Genomic DNA, 19,555 nt, shown 5'->3' on the forward strand with positions numbered 1-19,555 from the left:
GCCAAAATAGCCTCAGGGGGAAAATAATGAAAAAAAGATGAATTGGGTGTGTCCGAAAAATGTGCAAGGGGGCGTATGCAAATAAGCCAGCCTGTGGCTCCTGTTCCCCTGCCCCTCAGGGGCCCCTTGTGGGTCTCGGGGCACCTGCAACACCTTGGGGCGGGGTAGGCGGCTCCAGGCCCCCTACCGTGCTACTCGCCCTCCTCACAGATACATTGTTGGACCTTTGCATAACTGCCACGTAGTTTGTTTTCCCCTCAAGGACGGTGCTTTAGCAGAAATCAGTCTTCGTTATTACATGGTCTCTGTGCTGGGAGGATTATCTTACCTGTTTCCAGGTAGGGGTTTGCGCACGTGCTCCTTTCACATGTGTGGGATGTATCCCCTGTGCCAGGTGCTGGGGGCACCGAGTCCCTCTGTCCGTCTATGTGACCTCCCCTGTTGGTGGACTTTGTCTCCCTGCCACTGCTAATGACGATGGCATGCTTACCCTCATGCCCACCTGCTCACCCCTCGTGTCCAGTGCCTCCATCATTGGATTGTGGTTTGTGATACATGTGGTCCAGTCACTTTCCTAAGTGCTCCGCCAGTTATTGACCTTCTCTCATAGCATGTCTCCCACCGTAGTTTCAGACACTGACCAGGCCAAAGCTCCCCGCTGCCCTGTGTCTCTGCCTGAGCCCAGCCCTGCCTCCCTCCCCTCCTGATGTCCTCACCCAGGCCACCCACACAGCGCTTCATGCACACTGGCTCTACGGTCTCCCGTCCACTGAAGTTCACACCCCAGCAAGACAGCCACCTTGTCACCCAGCCCCGCCAGCCTCCTCCTCCGGATGGGTCCAGGGTGGAGCCGCCTTGCCTTGGCACCTGCAACCACCTGGTGCCAGCCACCAGCCACCGTTGTCCCTTGCCAGGGGCACATCGTGGGTACAAGATGTTGACTGGACTTTCTGTCACTTCTGCACCCGCCTCCACCCCAGCCTCTGTCACAGGGCAGCATTGGAGCCACGTCACGGTGCCAGACCCTCCCACCATTTCCACAGACCAACTCCTTACATTAGCCACAAGCCTGGGCCCCGTCCCACCCCACAGCTGCCACTGTCCCCCACTAGGATGTGACCTGCAGTGGCTTGTCCCCACCCTTGGCCCCAGTGTTCTTCACGTGTCTGCTCTGATGTCACCTCCTCAGTCCCACGTATAAAACATCAAAGAAAACATCAGATTGCCCTTGCTATGCCCCTCCCCCATCTCTGGTGCAATTTCTGTCCTTTCCTCTGTTTTCCTCTGGGGCAGCTCACACATCTGTTCTGTGGGTTTCCCGGAGGGCTGGCTCTCTCAGGAAAACAGTAGACTGGGTGAGGACAGGGACTTTGTCTTGTGGGCTGTGACCTTGGCTGATGCCCCTGACCTTCGCCTTGCCGATCTCTTACACATCAGGTGCAGTGTGAACTGGCCAGCTGACCAGACAATACATGGCCCCCGGGACCCTGTGCTTGTAGTGGCAGGGGCCCCAAGAGCTGGGAGAGCCACTCCTGCACCCACACTTACTGGGACCTCATGTCCGGTGTGTGTTGCCTTCCCCGACCCTGGATTTCAGCAAAAGCCTGTCACACATCTGGACCCAAACCCCAGTGCTGTTGGGACTGACAACCTCTGGAGCTCTGGCCCCAGCCAGGCCCTTCTCTCATCAAACCTGTTCTTGCTCCTGAATTCCGAGCTCAGTTAAGGTCATCCTGACCTTGGGGCCAGCTTCCATCTTGCCACTGCTGCCATCTTTTCATCGCCACCATCAGCACAGGCCTCCCCTCTGCCGGCCTCCCGCCTCCCCTCTCGCCCCTCCACCCCTGCTTGTGAGCTCTGACTCCCCCTTTTGACCAGAGTCAAGTCAGACCTCCAGCCTGGCACCCAGCCCTTCCCTGTTTCATCATCAGGACCATCTTCCCCTTCAGGCTCTGTCTTCTGGTCCCTCCCACGCGTGTGAATAGATGGGCGGTGAGTCATGTCAATCAGCTATCAGAAATCAAAGGGCAGCAGATACAGGCCCCAGGTTCCAAGGCCCAGCCCGGGTGTGGCCCCAGGGAGTGGCCCCAATGACCTGGCGTCTGTCTTACTGACTTACAGTGCTCATTCCCTCAGTGATGTGCCAGCACAGCCTGTCCCCAGTGGACACGCAGAGACCGGAGCCTGCAGTCCTGGCCCCGTGTGGCGTCCTCGTGGGGGGTCACCGTGTGCAGGACGCAGAGGGCAGCGAGGGGCGGTGGCCCAGCTGTGTCCCCCCCTCTGTCTGACCTGCAGGGACAGTGTCTGCAGGGTTCCAGACACCACATGAGAAGCCCCAGTGCTGAAGTGGGACTGGAACTGGAATAACTTGGAAAAAAAAAAGGTAGGATTCAGAGGACTGTCAATTCTGTGCTTTTTAAACTCACAATCTTTAGCTTTTTTTTTAAACCCAAACCCAAACCCTGTGTATGGCCTCCTTATTTATAATGCTTCTATTTAGTCTTCCTTCGTGTAGGTCTTTCAGATAATCACAGGAGAATGCAGATAAAACAGTTTGCAGTAATTTCTACGTGCCCTTCCCTAGTAGGCTTCTGGCTTTGCCGTGAGATCTTGTGTCTTCCCAAACGGAACCCATAAAAACGCTTCCCGGACCTTCATTTTATTTATTTTATTTAAAATATGTTATGCAGGTGTAATGGACGTATAACATTCTGTCAGACTCGGGTACAACATGAGTTGGTATTTGTGCACATTGTGACCCGTCACCGTCCATCACCACCCAACCACCCATTCCAGTCAAAGCTGTTTGACATGTATCTGCTGGGTTTAGTTGTGAGATATTGTTCCCATGCTTGGTGGCATTAAATGAAATGATTTCATTAAAATGCTTCGGTGGCATTTTTGTGAATGATTGCTTCTAGATCATTAAGGACCCAGCCTAAAATTCATCTAACCATGAGGACTTACTTGTAGATTAATCATGTTCTAGATCTGTAAGTTGAGTGACAAAGCACTTGAACAAAAATTTTGACATTTAAGAATTTATATAGCTTAGCTGTAAAAATGAGAAAATGTTGTTGGTTTTAAAATCTGGTAACTTTACAATGAAAAGAAATTTATTTTATAAGTGTTGTGACTGAAAACACACTCATTTGATAATCAAAAAAGAAACCTTTAACTTTTTAAAATTATAAAAGTTTTATTAACTCGGGTTTTAAAATTATAAGCGCCACATGCCCGCCCGGGAATAAAAATGCTGACTTGCAGTGGCAATGAGAAACGCAGTAACTTGCTTTTTAAAAAACTTCAGGAATAAGTAGCTAGACTTGCTCGTAGCGATGAAAACAGCCCAACTGCCTCAGCCTGTGATGCTGTTTCCATGCCTACTAGCCCCCCCCGCCCCCCAGCCCGCAGGGGCCGTAGCTGGGGAAGAGGGCTACCACTGGTGTCTTCCAGAGCCCCTCTGTGCATGGCCTGGTGGAAACCTCACCGGAACTTTGTGGGATCGGGAGTGAGTTGTCATCCGCATTAGCAGAGGAGGAAGTGGTGGCCCAGAGTGACCACTTCTAAACCTGCAGACAGTCGGCGGGTGACAGAGCTGCCCCTGTGCCCCTGGTGTTGCCTGCCTGAGGTCGGTCCCGCCTCCTGGGGGATGATGCACCAGGCCACGTGCTTGGTCCCCAAGTCTCCGTGCCCCGTGCTTCTTAACCCAGCTGCAGACCAGAGGCCCCAGGGGAGATTTTGAAGAGATTCCAGGCGTCCGGTGCCCCCCAAAGGCTGTGGGCTGAGAACGGTTCGTTCCAGGTGGGACATGGAGGGTGGTGCTGGGTTCTCAGGGGCAGAATCTCCACCCAGAGTTCCAGAGGTGGTCCCGCTGTTACCCAGTTTTGTCCAAGCCAGACCCTGGGTCTGGAGAACTCGGGAGTGGAAGGAGTAGGGTGAATTCAGGGGGCTTTGAGCCGAGGCTGGGTGACTCAGGGCTCTGTCAGCCTCACCTGTCTCCATTCGTCCTCCCCTGGGCAGAGGGTGTATAGGGCCTTGTGCAGGGACGCTCTAGGTGATGGGCAGACGGGCGTGGGCCGTGTCCTCACGCCCACCTGGGGTAACGGCATGACTTTGGGGCCACTCACTGTAGCCACCCTCAGCTGTGGCCGTGGAGTGTCACCAAGCAGGCTGACTTCCCTGACCCTCTGCTTGTCTGCAGGGAACCAGGATTTCGGGTTGGGGTGGGGCGACACCTGGCCCATGTGGGCATTTTGAGGCCCGTCACCAGGCATGGACAGCGATGCAGATTTTCCTTTGTGTTAAACAAAACCCACCAGAAATAGCTCAATTCGGTATCAGTGGGGAGAGTTGGGGCCAGGTGAGTCCCAGCAGCCGTGTCCATTTCCTTCAGCGTCCAGCAGGAAGTGGACACTCCCCTCTCTACTTCGGGTGTTCCGGTGCCGAGAGCAGCAGAATCTGTCCCCCCATTGTGGGTCTCGCCGTCTAACTGATTCGGGGGTTGTGCTTGGAGTCCAGTGCTGGTGCAGAGCCCCAGGCACCTCCAGGTTTATCACTGGCGGTGGCTTGGCACTCAGGAGCCCCAGAGGTCTGAGAACGGACCGGAGGATGGAAAGCTGTGAGCCGTCGGGCCGGTGTCTGAGTGTAAGAGGCAGGAAGACTGGCCGAGGGCCCTCCACGCTTGCAGTCCCCTTCCCCTGGGTCAGGTCAGCGTGCAGAGAAAAACCTTGTTTCCATTTACTAGTCTGATATGTATTGTTGCATCTCCACCCCTTTTCCCTATGGGAGGGTGAGGCCAAGAGTTTGGGGGCCCTTCTTACCCCAATGAACCCCTCTCTGTGTCTGTGAGGGGGCAGCAGGCAGGAACATGGGGTGTGAGAGGCTGTGGGAGGGTCCTTTTTCCTCTTTGAGGTTTCACTTGATGTCCACTCAGGCAGAAGCCTGCACACTACAGCCCTTCCTCCCTGCCCTCACCCTCTCTTGCTGCACCCCAGCCTCCCCCACGGGGCAGGTGAGGGCCCAAAGATGCTTCTCTCGCAGCCCAGTTCCCATCATTCCCTTACTTCTCCCCCTGGGGTGGCCAGGAGACAGAGGAGGAAAGTGCGGTAGACCCCAAGTCTGGAAAAGAGATGACACTGCCTGGGGGTGGGAGGGTGGCCCTTAACCCTTTTGCTTTGCTCTGCAAGTTCTTGAACAAAACAGTTGCTTTTTTTTTTTTTTTGAGCAAGGAAGGGGTAAAAACACATATTGGAAGTTGATTTTGTAAGGAAAGCATTTTTTCTGTACTTTTTGAAGGCAGAGGAAAGGAAATGATGAAAGGGGAGAGAGGCGTGAAATGCCTATTTTCCGAGCATCGGCAAAAAACATTCTGCTAAGTATGTCAGAAGTTACCACTTTGTTCCTTAAAAGAAGCCATGAGCTGTGGGAGGGTGCTGGGAGCTCAGGCTGGGGGTTGCCCTGAATTCTGTAGCCACCGACCAAGACATGTGGGTTATGTTGATGGGACTAAAAGACCCCCTTGGGGCCAGGGGCTCCTGCGTTCATCACGTCTTTGAGCACCTGCTGGGACTTGGAGGAGCAGTGGCTGTGAAAGACGGAAGCTGAGGTGGCAAGGCCTTACTGTCCTGGTCCTAATACACCCTGCGAGGTGGCCCCTGTGGCCCCGAGGGGGTGCTGGGTTAGGTGATGTGCCTGTGCTCCCTGGCTCTCCATCTCCCAGGCCCCCCTCTCACCCCTAGGCGCCCCGGGCCTCAGTTTCCCCTGTGTTCAATGTTCCCCATCAGGAAGTACTAGACAGTGGTCTGTGCGCCTGGGTGGTAGTGGGGAGCAGATGCTTGCTGAGCAGGGGAGGAGGGTGAGGGATGTCCTGAGAGCCAGGATTTGCCCGAGGTCTGCGCCCAAGGTGGCCCAGGTGTGCCCGCCACCAGCACCGCTGGACGGGGAGGGAGGGCCAGCTCAGAGCCGGGGGCGCGAGAGCAGGCCCCAGACAGCTGTCTGGGCAGGAGCTCTGTAAACTGAAGGTCTTCTTCATTGTCGGAGGTAACCTGCTTCTAAGACGCTTTAGGTGTCTGGTGGGGACTCCTTGCCTCTCCAGTTCACAGCACAGAGGAGTGTACTGGCCTGTGACAGATGCTGCGTGTGCCAGGGCTGGAGGGTGCAGACATTGGCGTGTGCCCAGAATGTTTGGTGACCCCACCGCAGACCCCAGGCTGGGAGCTGGGGCGGGGCCAGTGGGTGCGGGCGCCTCTGAGGTCCGCGTGCAGGGCCTGGTCACCGTTAGGTTCAGGTATTGTCTCCGAGCAGGAACATCGGCAGGAGAGTTGTGCTGTCACCACCCGTGCGTCCTGGCAAGGCCAGGGTCCGGGCCCCTGACTGAGGAGGCGTGGGGGGCCTGCTCTGTTGTAGACTTACTGTCCCCTTTTACAACAAAGGGAAGGGGGATGGAGACTGTGCAGAGCTTCTCCAGAGTGACAGATGGTAGACTGTGGCTCTCCTCTGCGAGGTCCCAGGACAAGTGGGAACTAAAACTTTTCCCCTTCCTCATACCCTCATCCCCACTTACTGCTGAGCCTCCTGCCACCATCCTCTCTGTCCCCGGGGTGGGAGGAGCCTTGAGGCCACGCCGACGTCTGTTTCTCCTCAGACCTTCACTGTGTTTCCTTATTTCTGTCAGTAGGACCCATGGCCTCATGGATTACTACTGTGTCCAGTGGTTTATAACCCAGTAGTACCGCTCTCAGCGGCCGTCACCAGCCATCCTTGTGTCCAGTGGTTTATAATCCAGTAGTATCGCTCTCAGCGGCCGTCACCAGCCATCCTTGTGTCCAGTGGTTTATAATCCAGTAGTACCGCTCTCAGCGGCCGTCACCAGCCATCCTTGTGTCCAGTGGTTTATAACCCAGTAGTATCGCTCTCAGCGGCCGTCACCAGCCATCCTTGTATCCAGTGGTTTATAACCCAGTAGTATCGCTCTCAGCGGCCGTCACCAGCCATCCTTGTATCCAGTGGTTTATAACCCAGTAGTATCGCTCTCAGCGGCCGTCACCAGCCATCCTTGTGTCCAGTGGTTTATAATCCAGTAGTATCGCTCTCAGCGGCCGTCACCAGCCGTCCTTGTGTCCAGTGGTTTATAACCCAGTAGTATCGCTCTCAGCGGCCGTCACCAGCCATCCTTGTATCCAGTGGTTTATAACCCAGTAGTATCGCTCTCAGCGGCCGTCACCAGCCATCCTTGTGTCCAGTGGTTTATAATCCAGTAGTATCGCTCTCAGTGGCCGTCACCAGCCGTCCTTGTGTCCAGTGGTTTATAACCCAGTAGTATCGCTCTCAGCGGCCGTCACCAGCCATCCTTGTATCCAGTGGTTTATAACCCAGTAGTATCGCTCTCAGCGGCCGTCACCAGCCATCCTTGTATCCAGTGGTTTATAACCCAGTAGTATCGCTCTCAGTGGCCGTCACCAGCCATCCTTGTGTCCAGTGGTTTATAATCCAGTAGTACCGCTCTCAGCGGCCGTCACCAGCCATCCTTGTATCCATGGCAGAGCCGGCCTCATCCAGGGGCTCCTGCCACAGTGCAACCTGGTGTCCAGCCCCAGGTGGGTGATGCACCCGAGGCCCTGAGCTGGGGCTTGTCCTCGTGGTCTGGACCCCAGTGCTCTGAAGTCCGTCTTCTGCAGGCAGAACCTCGCTTTGGTTCTGGGCACTCAGTGCAGCGAGCAGCCAGAGCCGGGCGTTGGGTCCGAGAGGAGCATGGTGGGCTGCAGCCTGACGAGGGGCAGCCCAGTTGCAGGGTGAGGCCGGCGAGGCCAGGGCTGCTTGCGCCTGGGTGAGTGGGCTCCAGTCCTGCCCTGGTTTCTGGTCCCCAGGGTCCCCAGACTGACTGACCCCAAACCCTTCTGCTTCAGCTTGCTTCTGAGGGGGTCGGGTGAAACGCTGACATTGACGGCAAGGACAGGGCGGAACGCTGACTTTTTCCTTCCTGCCCCAGCATTTATTGCTCCCGCTCTGTTTTGTGTGTGGAAAACCCCAGACAAAGGCTAGGACTGCAGCCTGGAGGCACAAGACATGACCACACTCCAGGGCTGTGCCCCAAGGATGAGGTCGGTGGGGTAGAGGGCAATTAACTGGTCAGGGCGGTGGGACAGGAGGCGGGTCTGCAGCGGAGCCCAGAAAGGCAGCAGTTTCCAGGCAGAAAGGAGAAAGGAGACTCCAGAGTGGGGCCCGCAACCTCCAGGACACAGAGCTCAGGTGTAAGCTGGCTGGGGAGAGGGGGCCGCTAGCACAGTGGGGAATCACTGCAGGCTCCCAGTTTTGCATTTGGGGAAGTAGCTTGGGTTTCGGGGCAGAGACCACGTCCTGACTGCTGACTGCTTGTGGCAACCCCATGGGGTGTATCACGTGCATGTAGTAAAGTGTGGGAGTTTTCTGAATGGTGCACCTTTCAAATAAGTAGGAGACCCAGGGAGTCCCCAGGAGAAGAACCACCATTGTTTTCCAATCGTGCAGGCCTGGCCATGAGCACTGGCGTTCAGCACAAACATTTCCAGGGGCCGGGGTCCCCCCAGAGAGCCTTGTCCCCAGGTCCACGGGAGCTTTACCATGTTAGGGTTCACCTGCTGTCTGCTGGGATCAGGGTCCCTCTGCTGGTCCGTGGGTGAGGCGCTGCTGTGCCCTGTGGCTTCTGGGCCAGGCGTTTGCACCGCCCTGGACAGCACTACAGTGTGTGTCCTGGTCTGTGCCCGGCCTGTGTTAGGTCCTGGAGAAGCAGACATGAACGCGGCCGGGTGTGCGCAGGCTCCTGCAGTCACGGGGGAGAGGGCTGTGTCTGCAGAAAAGAAAGTCTCAACATGTGAATAATGACGACGGGGGCAACGAGTAGGGCTGGGTGTCTGGTGGGCCAGGAACCCAGAATGGCACCCGCCTGGCCTTCTCGTGGTTGAAGGTCGGAGAGCAGCTCTGCTGTTCACCGCAGAAAGGCGGATGGATATCCAGCGCCAGCGCCTGAGAGGTTAAGCAGCCGGAGTCCTCGCTGGGCTGGAATTCGCACATGTGTTAACCATAAAGGCCCTGGTCCAGCCCACCCAGACGACTGCAGAGCTAAGGCATCGGGAGTTGCGAGCAGAGGTGAGGATCTGAAGTCGGGCGTTAGACCAACACAGCTCTGAGCTGTGGACGCATCGCAGGTCACTAGACCCGCACACGCCTGGGCCTCCGGGCAGGTCAGGTCAGGTCACTGGGGCCACTGCTGGGGGTACACCGGGGGCCAGCCTGAGGCCAGAGGGTTCCCCAGCGCCATCTGCTCCCGTGCAGGGGCCTCCTCCGTGCCCCACCGGAGGGAGGAGGTGGCCCCAGCCGGACAGGGCCATGGCCAAGGTGGCCCTCCCGTCTCTTCCACCCACAGATGCGGGAGCTCCTGGTGGAATTAAGCCCCACTGCTCGTGTGGGCAGCCCACGAGGACTCCATTCTGCGGGGTCTGGCAGGCCATGGAGAAGCCCTCCCTCCCTTCCCCGCTGCCTTTCCGCTCTCCAGGTGTCTGCCTTCTTCCTGATACCCCGTCTCCACTGTACAGCCCACCTTCACCTCCCAAACTCCAGGCTTCACATTTCCTTCTGAAACTGCAGCCCCCACGAGCAAACTGGGACTGGAAACCGGATGTGATGTGGGGAGCTGGGTGGCACGAGGGATGGTGGGGGGGCAGGAGGCTGGGGGTCCCTGCCCCAGAGGAAGGCCCCTCATCACTTGCTTTCAGCGCGCCCGAGTCCCCACCTCATCCCTCTGGAGCAAGGCTGCTCCTTGTTTTTCTTAGTTGAAGAGGCAACTCGGAAAGAAAGCCTTTCTTTCTGCCTGACGCTTGTCCTTCTTTCCACTAAACCCGCTTTTGGGTGGCAGCGTGAATTACTAGTGATACTGGCCATTACCCACGCACTGGGTGACTAGACGCATTCATGACTTAAAGCCCTGGAGCCAAAGAGCCTGCGGGTTCTGATTTTACACCGTGGTCAGCGTTACTGGAGAGCTCTGAAATCCCAGTCAGGCGGCACCCTAGCCGAAGGCGAAGGTAATCCAGTCGGAGGCGGCAGAAGCCTCGCCCCCCACGCCTGCCCGGGGGCGTTTCTGCTCCACTCGCCCTGGGTTTGGCTGAGAAGCCTTCGCCTCCTTTCTGGAGCTGCGGTCTGAGGTGGGGGAGGGAGGGCTAATTCGTGTCAGATGGAGGGGCGCCGGGGGACCGTGCGCTTGCTCGCCTGGCTTTTGTTCCCTGCATCTGACTTCTGAGTGCGGAGTGGAAGTGGAGGTGGCGGCCGTGTCCGTTCGGGCCTCCGGGCGTCGAAATTTTCCTGGGACTCCCAGACGCAGCGGCCCAGAAGGCACCCCTGTGGGGCACCGCCGCTGCCCGGAGAGTTGGCGCCCGCCGACGTCCTCACTTGGCCCGGCTGGGCTCTTCCCCGGCGCCGGGAGCCGCCATGCGGCTGCGCGCCCTGACTCGGGGGCCGCCTGGAGGATGCGCGCGCGGGGCCCGGGCGCGCCGGCACCGGCGCCAAGTGAGTGGGTGCAGGATGCTCGGAGCCGGGGAACCCGGTCGCTGGGGGCGCGGGGGTTGCGGGGCTCCGGGAGGAGGGGGCGCCAGGGTGCGGGGCGCTCAGAAATGAATGCTTTCGGGCTGTAGCGCGCGCGTCCTGTGTGCGCTCATACTCTCGTCCGTGCACGCTCGTGCAAGTCTGTACTTGCACCCTTGTCTGCGTGTGCACGTGCACGCTCGTGCCCTTGGTGCGCGTGCCCAGGTGTGCTCATATGCCCACGAGTGCGCGTGTGTCCTTGTCTGTGCCCCAGCGTGTGCGCTTGTGTACCCTTGCGTGTGGGCGCAGGAGAGGAGGAGAGATGGAAAGGGGGCCTTGCCTGGTGGGAGGCGGGTGCCCGGCTGAGGCCACAGAGTGGGAGACAGTTCAGGATTAACTTTCTAATCCAACCACCTCTCGAACAGGCTTCCTTGGACTCCGTTCAGGGAATGGAAGTAGGACATGGGGCATTACGCAGACTCCCAGCGCAGCCCGTGTATCTTGCAAAGGAAGGGCGCTCAGCTCTGTGCAGACGCTGGGTGTACTGGCCTGTTGCAGTAGTACAAGTTCCTGGAGGCTGCATCAGAGTCCCTGGTCCGCGGTGGGGCCTCCAGAGGCTTAATTTAAACAGAGCGAACCTCCGACGGGACCCGCAGCCCTTTCTTTGAGTCCAATAATTGGGCCTTGATGGCATTCAGTTTCCTGGAAACTTTGGTAATGTTCTGAGGAGTGAGAGGTTGTCAAAATGTCAGCTCCTTTCCATCCTTCTGAGTTGTGCAGTGTCCTCATTTTCAACTCACCAGCCAGAGAGTGTTGCTGGGAAGATTGAGGACGAGGTGTGGTGTGGGGAGGGTCCTGAGTCCTATGCCCCGGGTCCTGTGGCTGCCAGTGGATGGACACATCTCCAGGCAGGGTCAGTCACCCCCCAGTTTGGGGCACACACTGTCCCGGTGGGAAGTTTCGTGGCCGTTTAACTTCGGAGCCCAGCTGAATTGTGTTGTCACTCTGTCTGCCTTCCTGGACTGCTGAGGTTTCCCCAGGTCCCCAAGTGCACCCTGGATCCTCGTTCCAGAGAGGAAGACAGAACTTGGGTTTTGCGAGTGCAGCTTTGTGTGGGAACCCCTGGGAGAGAAGTCTGGGAAGCTCTGCCTCACCACAAAGCAGAGTGGGGCGGGGGGGGGGGGGGCTCCCCTTCTGCACTCACAGGGTGCACTTCCTTCCCCAAATGTACAGATTTTTCTTTCTAAAACTCACAGTCAAGACCAGTACTGACCACCGTGCACCCCTCAGGGTGGAACCCCCAGCCTTGCCCTGTCCCTTCCCAACCGCCTGCTCCAAACAATTGAATGCCATTTAGATTCCTGAACTGAGCCTGCTCAATACTGCAGTACTGAGGCCTCCCCTCCCCCTGTGCTCCTGGGCCCCACCTCTTTGGGAGAAATGAAAGCACCTCTCAGGTGAGAACAAAGGCTGTCTAATCCGCCTTTGGGCTCCTTGCACAGTGGAGATGTTTTGTGCAGATGCCATGTCAGCAGATGTCATTACACTATCTGAAATGAATCCTCAGGCATCCAGCCACTGAAATGGGTCCAGCCTCCCAACAGCACCTCTGCTGTTTCCTTCTTCCTCTCCCAGCTGTGGCCCAGCGGCCACGGAAAAAACCTCAGGAACACAGTGGCTCTTTCTCCCTGGTTGGAATAAAGGTATTTGTAAGGAATAAAAGGTCACAGTGTTTCCTCCTTGGCCCACAGACTGGCCAATTCATTTGGTCAACAAATATTAATGGAGGGTCCACAGTTCAGTGTCTGCAGGTGCCATGCAGGGCTCGCAGGACAAAGGATAAGAGCCCGTCGTCCTGCGTCTGGGAAATGACAGTGAAGCACAGGACCAAAGGCATAGAAACAATGGGAGGAATGGATGTGACAAACTGGGCTTATGAAGGAGGGCTGTGTGTGTCACATGCGTGAATGCTTCCTCCTGTCTGAGCATGAGGCTGGGCTGGACACCGGTCCCAGCCCATGTCCCTTACCCACTGGCTGTGTGGTCTCCGTCTGGCATCCTACAGCCCTGTTGCTGGAACAGTGACGACTGTGGTTATGGCACAGAAGGGTCCTGCCAGTGCCATGAACTTCATGATGGCGGCACTGTCGTTCCTCCATGGAAGGAAGGTTCTCAGAAAGTGTTTAACCTCTTACAAACCCAGACACACATATGAAGACACACGGAGTAACAGTGCCTTACGGGCTGTAAACACATCTTCAGGGTCTAGTCCATGGGTAGTGCTGGCTCTCAGTCCCACTTGCACGGTGGAGTTTCTGGGGAGCTTTCAAAGAATTCGCATTCTTGCCCCACCTCAGTCTGGGGTGAAGCTGAGGGAGAGCTGTTTTAAAAACTCTGCCATAGCAATTACCATAGGCTTCCAGTGCTCACAGCTGGCACCTGGGTTAGCCCTTGGTCATTTACAGTAGCTCTGTTAACAGGCAGGAGGCAGAGGGTATCTTTCCTCTTCAAGAAAGGTGGTGACTTGCCAGGGTCACAAAGCTTGTACTGTGGGTGGCAGAAGTGGTGACACAGCTTCTGCTTGGTGCAGGACACTTTCTCTCATTTGATAATCTCGACAAGATCAACCCAAACACCAGGAGATAAGTGCCCAGAGTGCTGCCGGACTGCTAAGGACTGGGGGTGGGGATTGGAGTGGTCCCCGGAGAAAACTGTTGCCAGCATTCCAGAGAGCTTGAGTAGCAGGGGAAAGATGGCTGGCTGTCCAACGCATGCTCTGTGAGCTTGGAATGGCTGAAGCATTGGTATAGCTTAAGGAGTTTTGAATTCACTTTCATTTATTGCTGGGTATGGAATTCTAGGTTGGCAGCTTTTCTTTCGGTCCTTCATGTTGCTCCACACTCTTCTCACTCGCTTTTTTAAAAAATGGACAGATCCGCTGTTTTGCTAATGGTTGGTCCCCTGTATATAATGTGTTTATTGTTCCCCCATCTGGGTGCTTTTAAGATTTTTCTTTGTCACTGGGTTTGAGCAGTTTGAGCAGTTTGAGTATCGTGTGTCTTGGTGTGCTGCCCGTCACCAAACTTACACTTTAGATTTGTTGACTTGCTTGGATCTATGGGTTCATAGTTTTCCTCATGTTTTGGAAAAGTTTCAGCCATTATTTCTTTGAATGCCCACCCATCCCCTGCCTTTTCAGAGACTCCAATTACATGCATGGTAAGCTGCTTAAGGTGGTCCCGAAGCGCTGTCCCGCTGATGCTCTGTTTGTTTATCTATTTATTCACTTACTTAGGTTGTGTTTTCTGTGCTTATTTGGGAAGTTTGTACTAAGATTTCTTCATGTTCTCCATTCTGCTTTCTGCAGCATCTAATCTCACCTTAATCCCATCCAGTGTATTTTCACATTTTCTTCCATAGATATTTGATTTGGATCTTTTTATACCATCAAGGTCCCTACTTACCTTCTTGAACATACGGAATACAGTTATAATGCCTCTTAATAGCTTCTGTGCTAATTCTGTCAGTTCAGGGTCATATTCATTTGATTGATTATTGTCATCAGGGGCTGTGTTTTCCTGTTGCTTTGCATGCCTGATAATTTTTGATTGGATAGCAGACATTGCACATTTTACCTTATTGGGTGCTGGGTATTTTTCACTCCTATAGATATTCTTGATCTGAAATTCGATTAAGTTACTTAGAGATAGTTTGAGCCTTTTGGGTGCTGCTTTTCAGATGAAGCAGGCAGAACAGGAGCAGTGCCCAGTCTAGAGTTAATCATTCTCTACCATTAAGGCCAGATCCTTCTATGCTCTCTGTGCAGTACTGTGTGAATCTTGACATGTTCTGGTCTGGTTGTGGGAACAGGCACCACTCCCAGCTCTGTGTGAATACTGAGCACAGTTTCCTCTCATCCTTTCTGGTGATTCTTTCCCCAGCCTTGGGTAGCTCCCTCATACATGTGTGTGCACACATGCACGCACGCACACACACGCATGCACACATGCATGTGCTCCTCAGTGCTCGGCTGAATGCTTCAGAGTACCTCAGGAAGACCGTGAGAGTCCTGTGCAGCTCTCTCTTCTCCGCATCCTGTCCTGTTCTGCCTGAACTCTTAGCTCCTCCTCCGCGACCCACGGAGTTGCTGGTTCCCCTTCCTTCTCCGCATCCTGGAGCCTTTCTTGATGCAGGAATCTGGGGCAATCGTAGAGCTCACCTCGTTTTTTTCTGTCTCAGAGGAACTAGATAGATTAGTTTGCCTGTGTGTGAACATCCTATAAATAGAGCCATTCACTGTGTGCCCTTTTGTCTGGCTTCTTTCACACTGCGTAACACTGCTTTCGATGTTCACCCTGATGCCGTGTGTTAGTAGTTTGCTCTTGTTGCACTGTGGCTGCACCGTGACTGGCTTATCTAGGCTCCTTCTGATGACGTTTGGGTTACTTCTTGTTTGGGGCACTTTTAAATCAGGTGGCTAGGACCATTCTTTGCCTGTCTTTTTGTGGACATTTGCATTTGTTTCTTTCTAGTGTCCATAGCAGTGGAATTGCTGAGTCATAGCATTGGTATAGATTTAAAAATATTTATAAGAAATTGTCAAACAGTTTTCCAACATAGTTGTACCATTTGTTTCACATTCTCGATCACAGTTCCTCTTCTCAGTGAGTGTTAGCCATTCCGGTGGCGAGCAATGGCCTCAGCGAGTCTGTGTGGTATTAGTGATTGATAGAATACACCATCACTTATCCGCAAAGCGGTACAAGGATTGGGGTTGGGTTTCCAAGGCCAGCTGAACTTTCATAAGGTCATCACCCAGCTGTGAGCCTTGAGTCTACAAACACAGATTTGGTGGCTGACAGGTGGTCCATTTCCTCCTAGTAACAGTGCGTGTGGCAGACTTGAGGCCCTCCCAGGCTCAAGGGGGAACCGCCTATCTTTTATCACTCTGGTCTTAATACGGCCTGCCATACACAGAGGCTCACATTAACGCAAAGAGGCCACGGGGCCAGGAACGTCAGTTAGGTGGCTTCCTCTGGACATAGTTGTGCTGTTTGTTAATCATTTCTTCCAGAAGAAAGCGTGCAGGCCGTGGGAGTGCATGTGGAGACTTGGTCATAGGAGCAGGTGGTTGTAAGCCTCCAGCCTGGCAGCTAAAACATGATTGCATGAGCCATGGTGATGCGTGTGGTACGCCTGCCACACTTTACCTACTGGGGACTGACCAGCTGGGCGGGTATGCACCTCTGTCTGGGACGCTGCCATCGCGGATGCTGACAGGGTGTCCAAAGCCCCCTGGGGACCCCAGCGTTGGCAGGGTGTCTCCTTGTTCTGTTTGCCTGGTAAAAGTTCCTCTGTTAGCTCTTTACAAATGCTGCTAGATTTATTATCCCCTGAAAGGGAAAAGGAAAAGCCAACAGTTATAAACTGAAGAGCTGACAATTTCTTCCTTTACCTTTTTCAGCCAGAAGAATTAACTGCGAGTCTGCACAGTTTTAAGAACAAAGTCTTCAAAAAAGCCAAAGTCTGTGGGGTTTGCAAACAAATTATTGACGGCCAAGGGATTTCGTGCCGAGGTGAGTCCACATTCTTCATTCTGTTGCTGATTAAACCGAAGCAAAGTGAGCAACAAACAAAAAACAAAATGAAAATCTTTTGGGAGTTTCCAAAAGTTAAATCTTGGAATTCCCCTTCTTAGCTTGTTGATTCCCCCCTGGTACTGGGCAGGACCGACCGTATTTATAAAGATAAGTGCTCATGACCAAATTTTCCCAGAAAGAGCAAAGCTACCCATGTGGGAGAGGGGACAACAGGATTTGTTTGTCCGTCCTGTAGTGTCAGTAACTCAGGTTATTCATTTTTACTTTCTAATCTCTTATCAAGTTTACAGATGTTTCTGTTCTTCAGAGTCAGGCTTCACTGTGCTACTGCCTTTTAGCCTGTTGTCAGGCATGATTTCCGTCAGTAAACAAAGCCACCAGCCTCACCATTTGATGCTTAAACACCAGGTGATCAGTGGGACTTGCTGTTCTTACTGTGCTTGCATATTGATAAGCCTGTAAATGGACACTGAGAATGGCATCTCTTGTTTCCCTTGAACCCTAGAATGGGGGCTGGGGGCCGTGGTCTGTGTCACAGAGCAGAGGTGAGCTGGGGAACCGGGTCCTGGAGAATGATGGGCTTTGGGATTTTCCCCCCTAGAACATTTGCAGTGTCTTGCTGGTGAGCTTCTCTTGTGTTGGGAGAGCCTCTTGACTCCCCTTTCCTCCCTGTGGACCCCCTGGCAGACAACCGTGATGGCTGCTCTAGGGTAGGGCGGCCGTGTGGGGAAGACGCAGGCCTGTCAGGTTTCAGTGGGGTAAGGATGTGACCTGGGGTCTCTCAGGGTCTCTTTCAGAAGTAAAGGTCCTGACGCCATCAATTCCTGCTACTTTGTTCCCAGTTGCTGCCTCCTAGGGGCCCAAGAGAAGTCCCCTCCCTACCTGAACCCCCAGGTAGGGGGTTGGAATTGATGCTCCTTAGGGCTTTCACGGGCTTCTCAGAGTACATTGGACCCTCTCACTTTCTCCCCGGAAGCAGCCTGTGTGACAGAGCCTCGGGGGTCCCCTTCTCCTAGAATTTGCCCTGCATCCTGGGGTCACCTGTGGGCCTTCCTGAGCTGGCCCCAGTCGTGGCCTCTGCCAGCAAGCACTCTTAGCAAAAAGCATGCATGACCTTCAGGCCACAAAGAATGGACCCAGTACCCCGAAGGGACAGTCCATAAGTGTCCTCCAGGCTGGGAGACTTAGAGCAGAAGAATATGGCCTGACGAGGACGCAAGGAGCGGTGAGGAGTGGACGAGGAATGTCCGCGTAGCCACTGATGTGCACATGTGCTGGCAAGGGGAGTGTGAGGGAAGGGCCACTGCGGGACGCACATGCCACCCAGGGCTCTCCGTCAGCGCCCACGGGGCCACTCGTCCCCCCAGAGGCGCTGAACGAGCCCTGTGAAGGGGCTGGCACGTTCCGGTTGCGCAGGGCACGGGCGGCAGAACCAGGACTTCAGTCTGCCTGCTGATCTCTTCCTACCTCCAAGGTTTCCTCCGTCCATCCAACCATCACGGCCACGTGCCGGGGCGACACACAGGTGTCACACTCGGTACCACAGTGTCGCCCTGGCTCGCCCTGCACGGGGTGGGAATGTGTCCCTGCGGGAGAGACGAGACGTGGCGGATGAGACACAGCTGAGGGAGAGGGCTTCTGTGCGGTGGTTGCTTGAATGATCTCCTGCAGGGGAAAAGCAGGCGGGTCAGAAAGTTACCTGCGTGGGACTGGGCCGTGTCTCTCCCATGAGGGGTTCTGCACACAGAGGGGCATCGGGCAAACAGGCTCAGGTTGTGCGGCACAGGCTGCTGCTCCCGCCCCTCTGCTCACCTCTGCGGAGCACACACGGGGGCCGTGCTGGGCGCGGACGATGGCTCGCCTCCCAGTCGGAGCGCTCGAGTTGGCAGGGAAGGCAGGCCGACGTTGGTAGCCACCCGTGCCCACTGATGGCCCAGAGGGCTACACGCTGGGCCTGCTCCCACATCTGCCTGGGCACCGCACGCGTGTGCACTCAACAGCATGGTGTGCATCTCCCCTAATGACACTGGGTGACACACAGCACGATAAGCATTGGAGCCTCCTGTCCACCTTGAGCACGGTCGTCTGTTCTTTCTCAAGTAAAGCACTCGCGCTGTCTCTCTAAAGATGAGAGAGCACAGGTGTCGTACAGCTGCCAAGTGCACGGGGTGCCCAAGCAGTGCGAAGCTCTCACCAGTACCCTCAGGACGGGGTGTGCGTGTGCTCACGCCAGGACACGCATGTACAAGCACATGCTACCCCACAGCTGTCACAGGCCCCTTGGCCCTCCCCCCATCTCACCACTGCATCCAAAAATGCCACAAAGCAGATACATCTGGGGACCCTCCATGGCCCCGAGCCTGTGAACTGCAGGACAAGAGGGCCCACGAGCGTCTCCACGTGCCTGGTGGGAGCAGAGGCGGGAGGCCCTGGTGGGCGGCAGAGCCAGTGCCCAGGCACAGCGATTGCCAGCCTGTCGGGCTGCACCCCGTCTCCTGTGGCAGAGATGGAAGCGCTGCTCTCAGGTTGTGAGGGCGGAAATATGGAGGCACTAAAATGGTGTGTGGGATTGCTCCTGGGGAGCCCCAGCTTCGTTTACACAGAGAGACAAGGTAAAGTTACTCCGCAAACAGGAATCGCAATGCGGGCCGTTGTTAACATTGGGAAACAGCCATGTGTCTGTGGAACTCGTTCAGAGAGTGACAGCCAAGCCACCTCCGCCTATGTTCACGGTCTACACGTGTGCACAGCAGCGAGCCCAGACACAGGTGTCCCAGTGGGAAGCACCATGGCACATTCACTCGTGGGCTTTCAGCTGAAATAGTCATCACAGCAGCCACAAAGCTGAGTGCCAGAGTCCTGTGTGTGAGGTGCTCACAGTCTATAGTATACTGAGTGATTGTAGTTCAAGGCTGAGGTAGGTTGGCAGATGGATAGGTCTATGTAATTCACTGCCAGCTTTGTGCCAGGTGCTGTGTTAAGACCCCAGGACGTGGTGGCTGCTAGGACCAAAGAGGCAATGAAGGGAGCATGGTGGGTAAGCAGACTATGGTGTTGGGCAGTCTGCCCTCCTCTGAGGGCGTCTGGTCCCCTCCCATCGCAGGTAGCCAGTTACTGGGACACAGAGAGGCTGGCAAACTTGACAGTGATGTGGGAGAAGCAGAGGTGACGCCCAGGGCTCATCTCTCCCTCGGTAAATATGTGTAGAGTGTTGAATAAAGGCTCTGACAAGCCTGTGAGACCGTGGCCTGGGTTCCCAAGGCTCCTGGAGACGTCGTGAAGAATAGCAGTTCCAGGACAACGTGGAAAAATGTCAGCGTTTCAGAGCCATGTGCTGTGGGCCTCACTACTGCTGTGGGAGCCAGAATTCTTACCAATGACTCTGGAGACCCCTGTGT

General features: G+C 55.2%; 1 protein-coding gene across 4 annotated transcripts in view; it reads left to right on the top strand.

The window, feature by feature from the left end:
* The window catches only part of TNS3 (tensin 3), a 167,257-nt gene that overhangs the window by 16,871 nt on the left and 130,831 nt on the right, over positions 1 to 19,555 (top strand). For 2 of the 4 annotated variants that reach the window (XM_019731607.2, XM_019731611.2), the window contains exon 2: positions 16,022 to 16,133. In XM_019731607.2, coding sequence (XP_019587166.2) covers positions 16,022 to 16,133 — 112 coding nt within the window. Of the gene's footprint in view, positions 1 to 3,777; positions 3,794 to 10,247; positions 10,543 to 16,021; positions 16,134 to 19,555 lie in introns of those variants that run through there. The other 2 variants (XM_019731606.2, XM_019731605.2) reach the window with 2 other exon arrangements.

This window comes from Rhinolophus sinicus, linkage group LG09, assembly GCF_036562045.2.
Source record: "Rhinolophus sinicus isolate RSC01 linkage group LG09, ASM3656204v1, whole genome shotgun sequence".
Classification (NCBI taxonomy): Eukaryota; Metazoa; Chordata; class Mammalia; order Chiroptera; family Rhinolophidae; genus Rhinolophus; species Rhinolophus sinicus.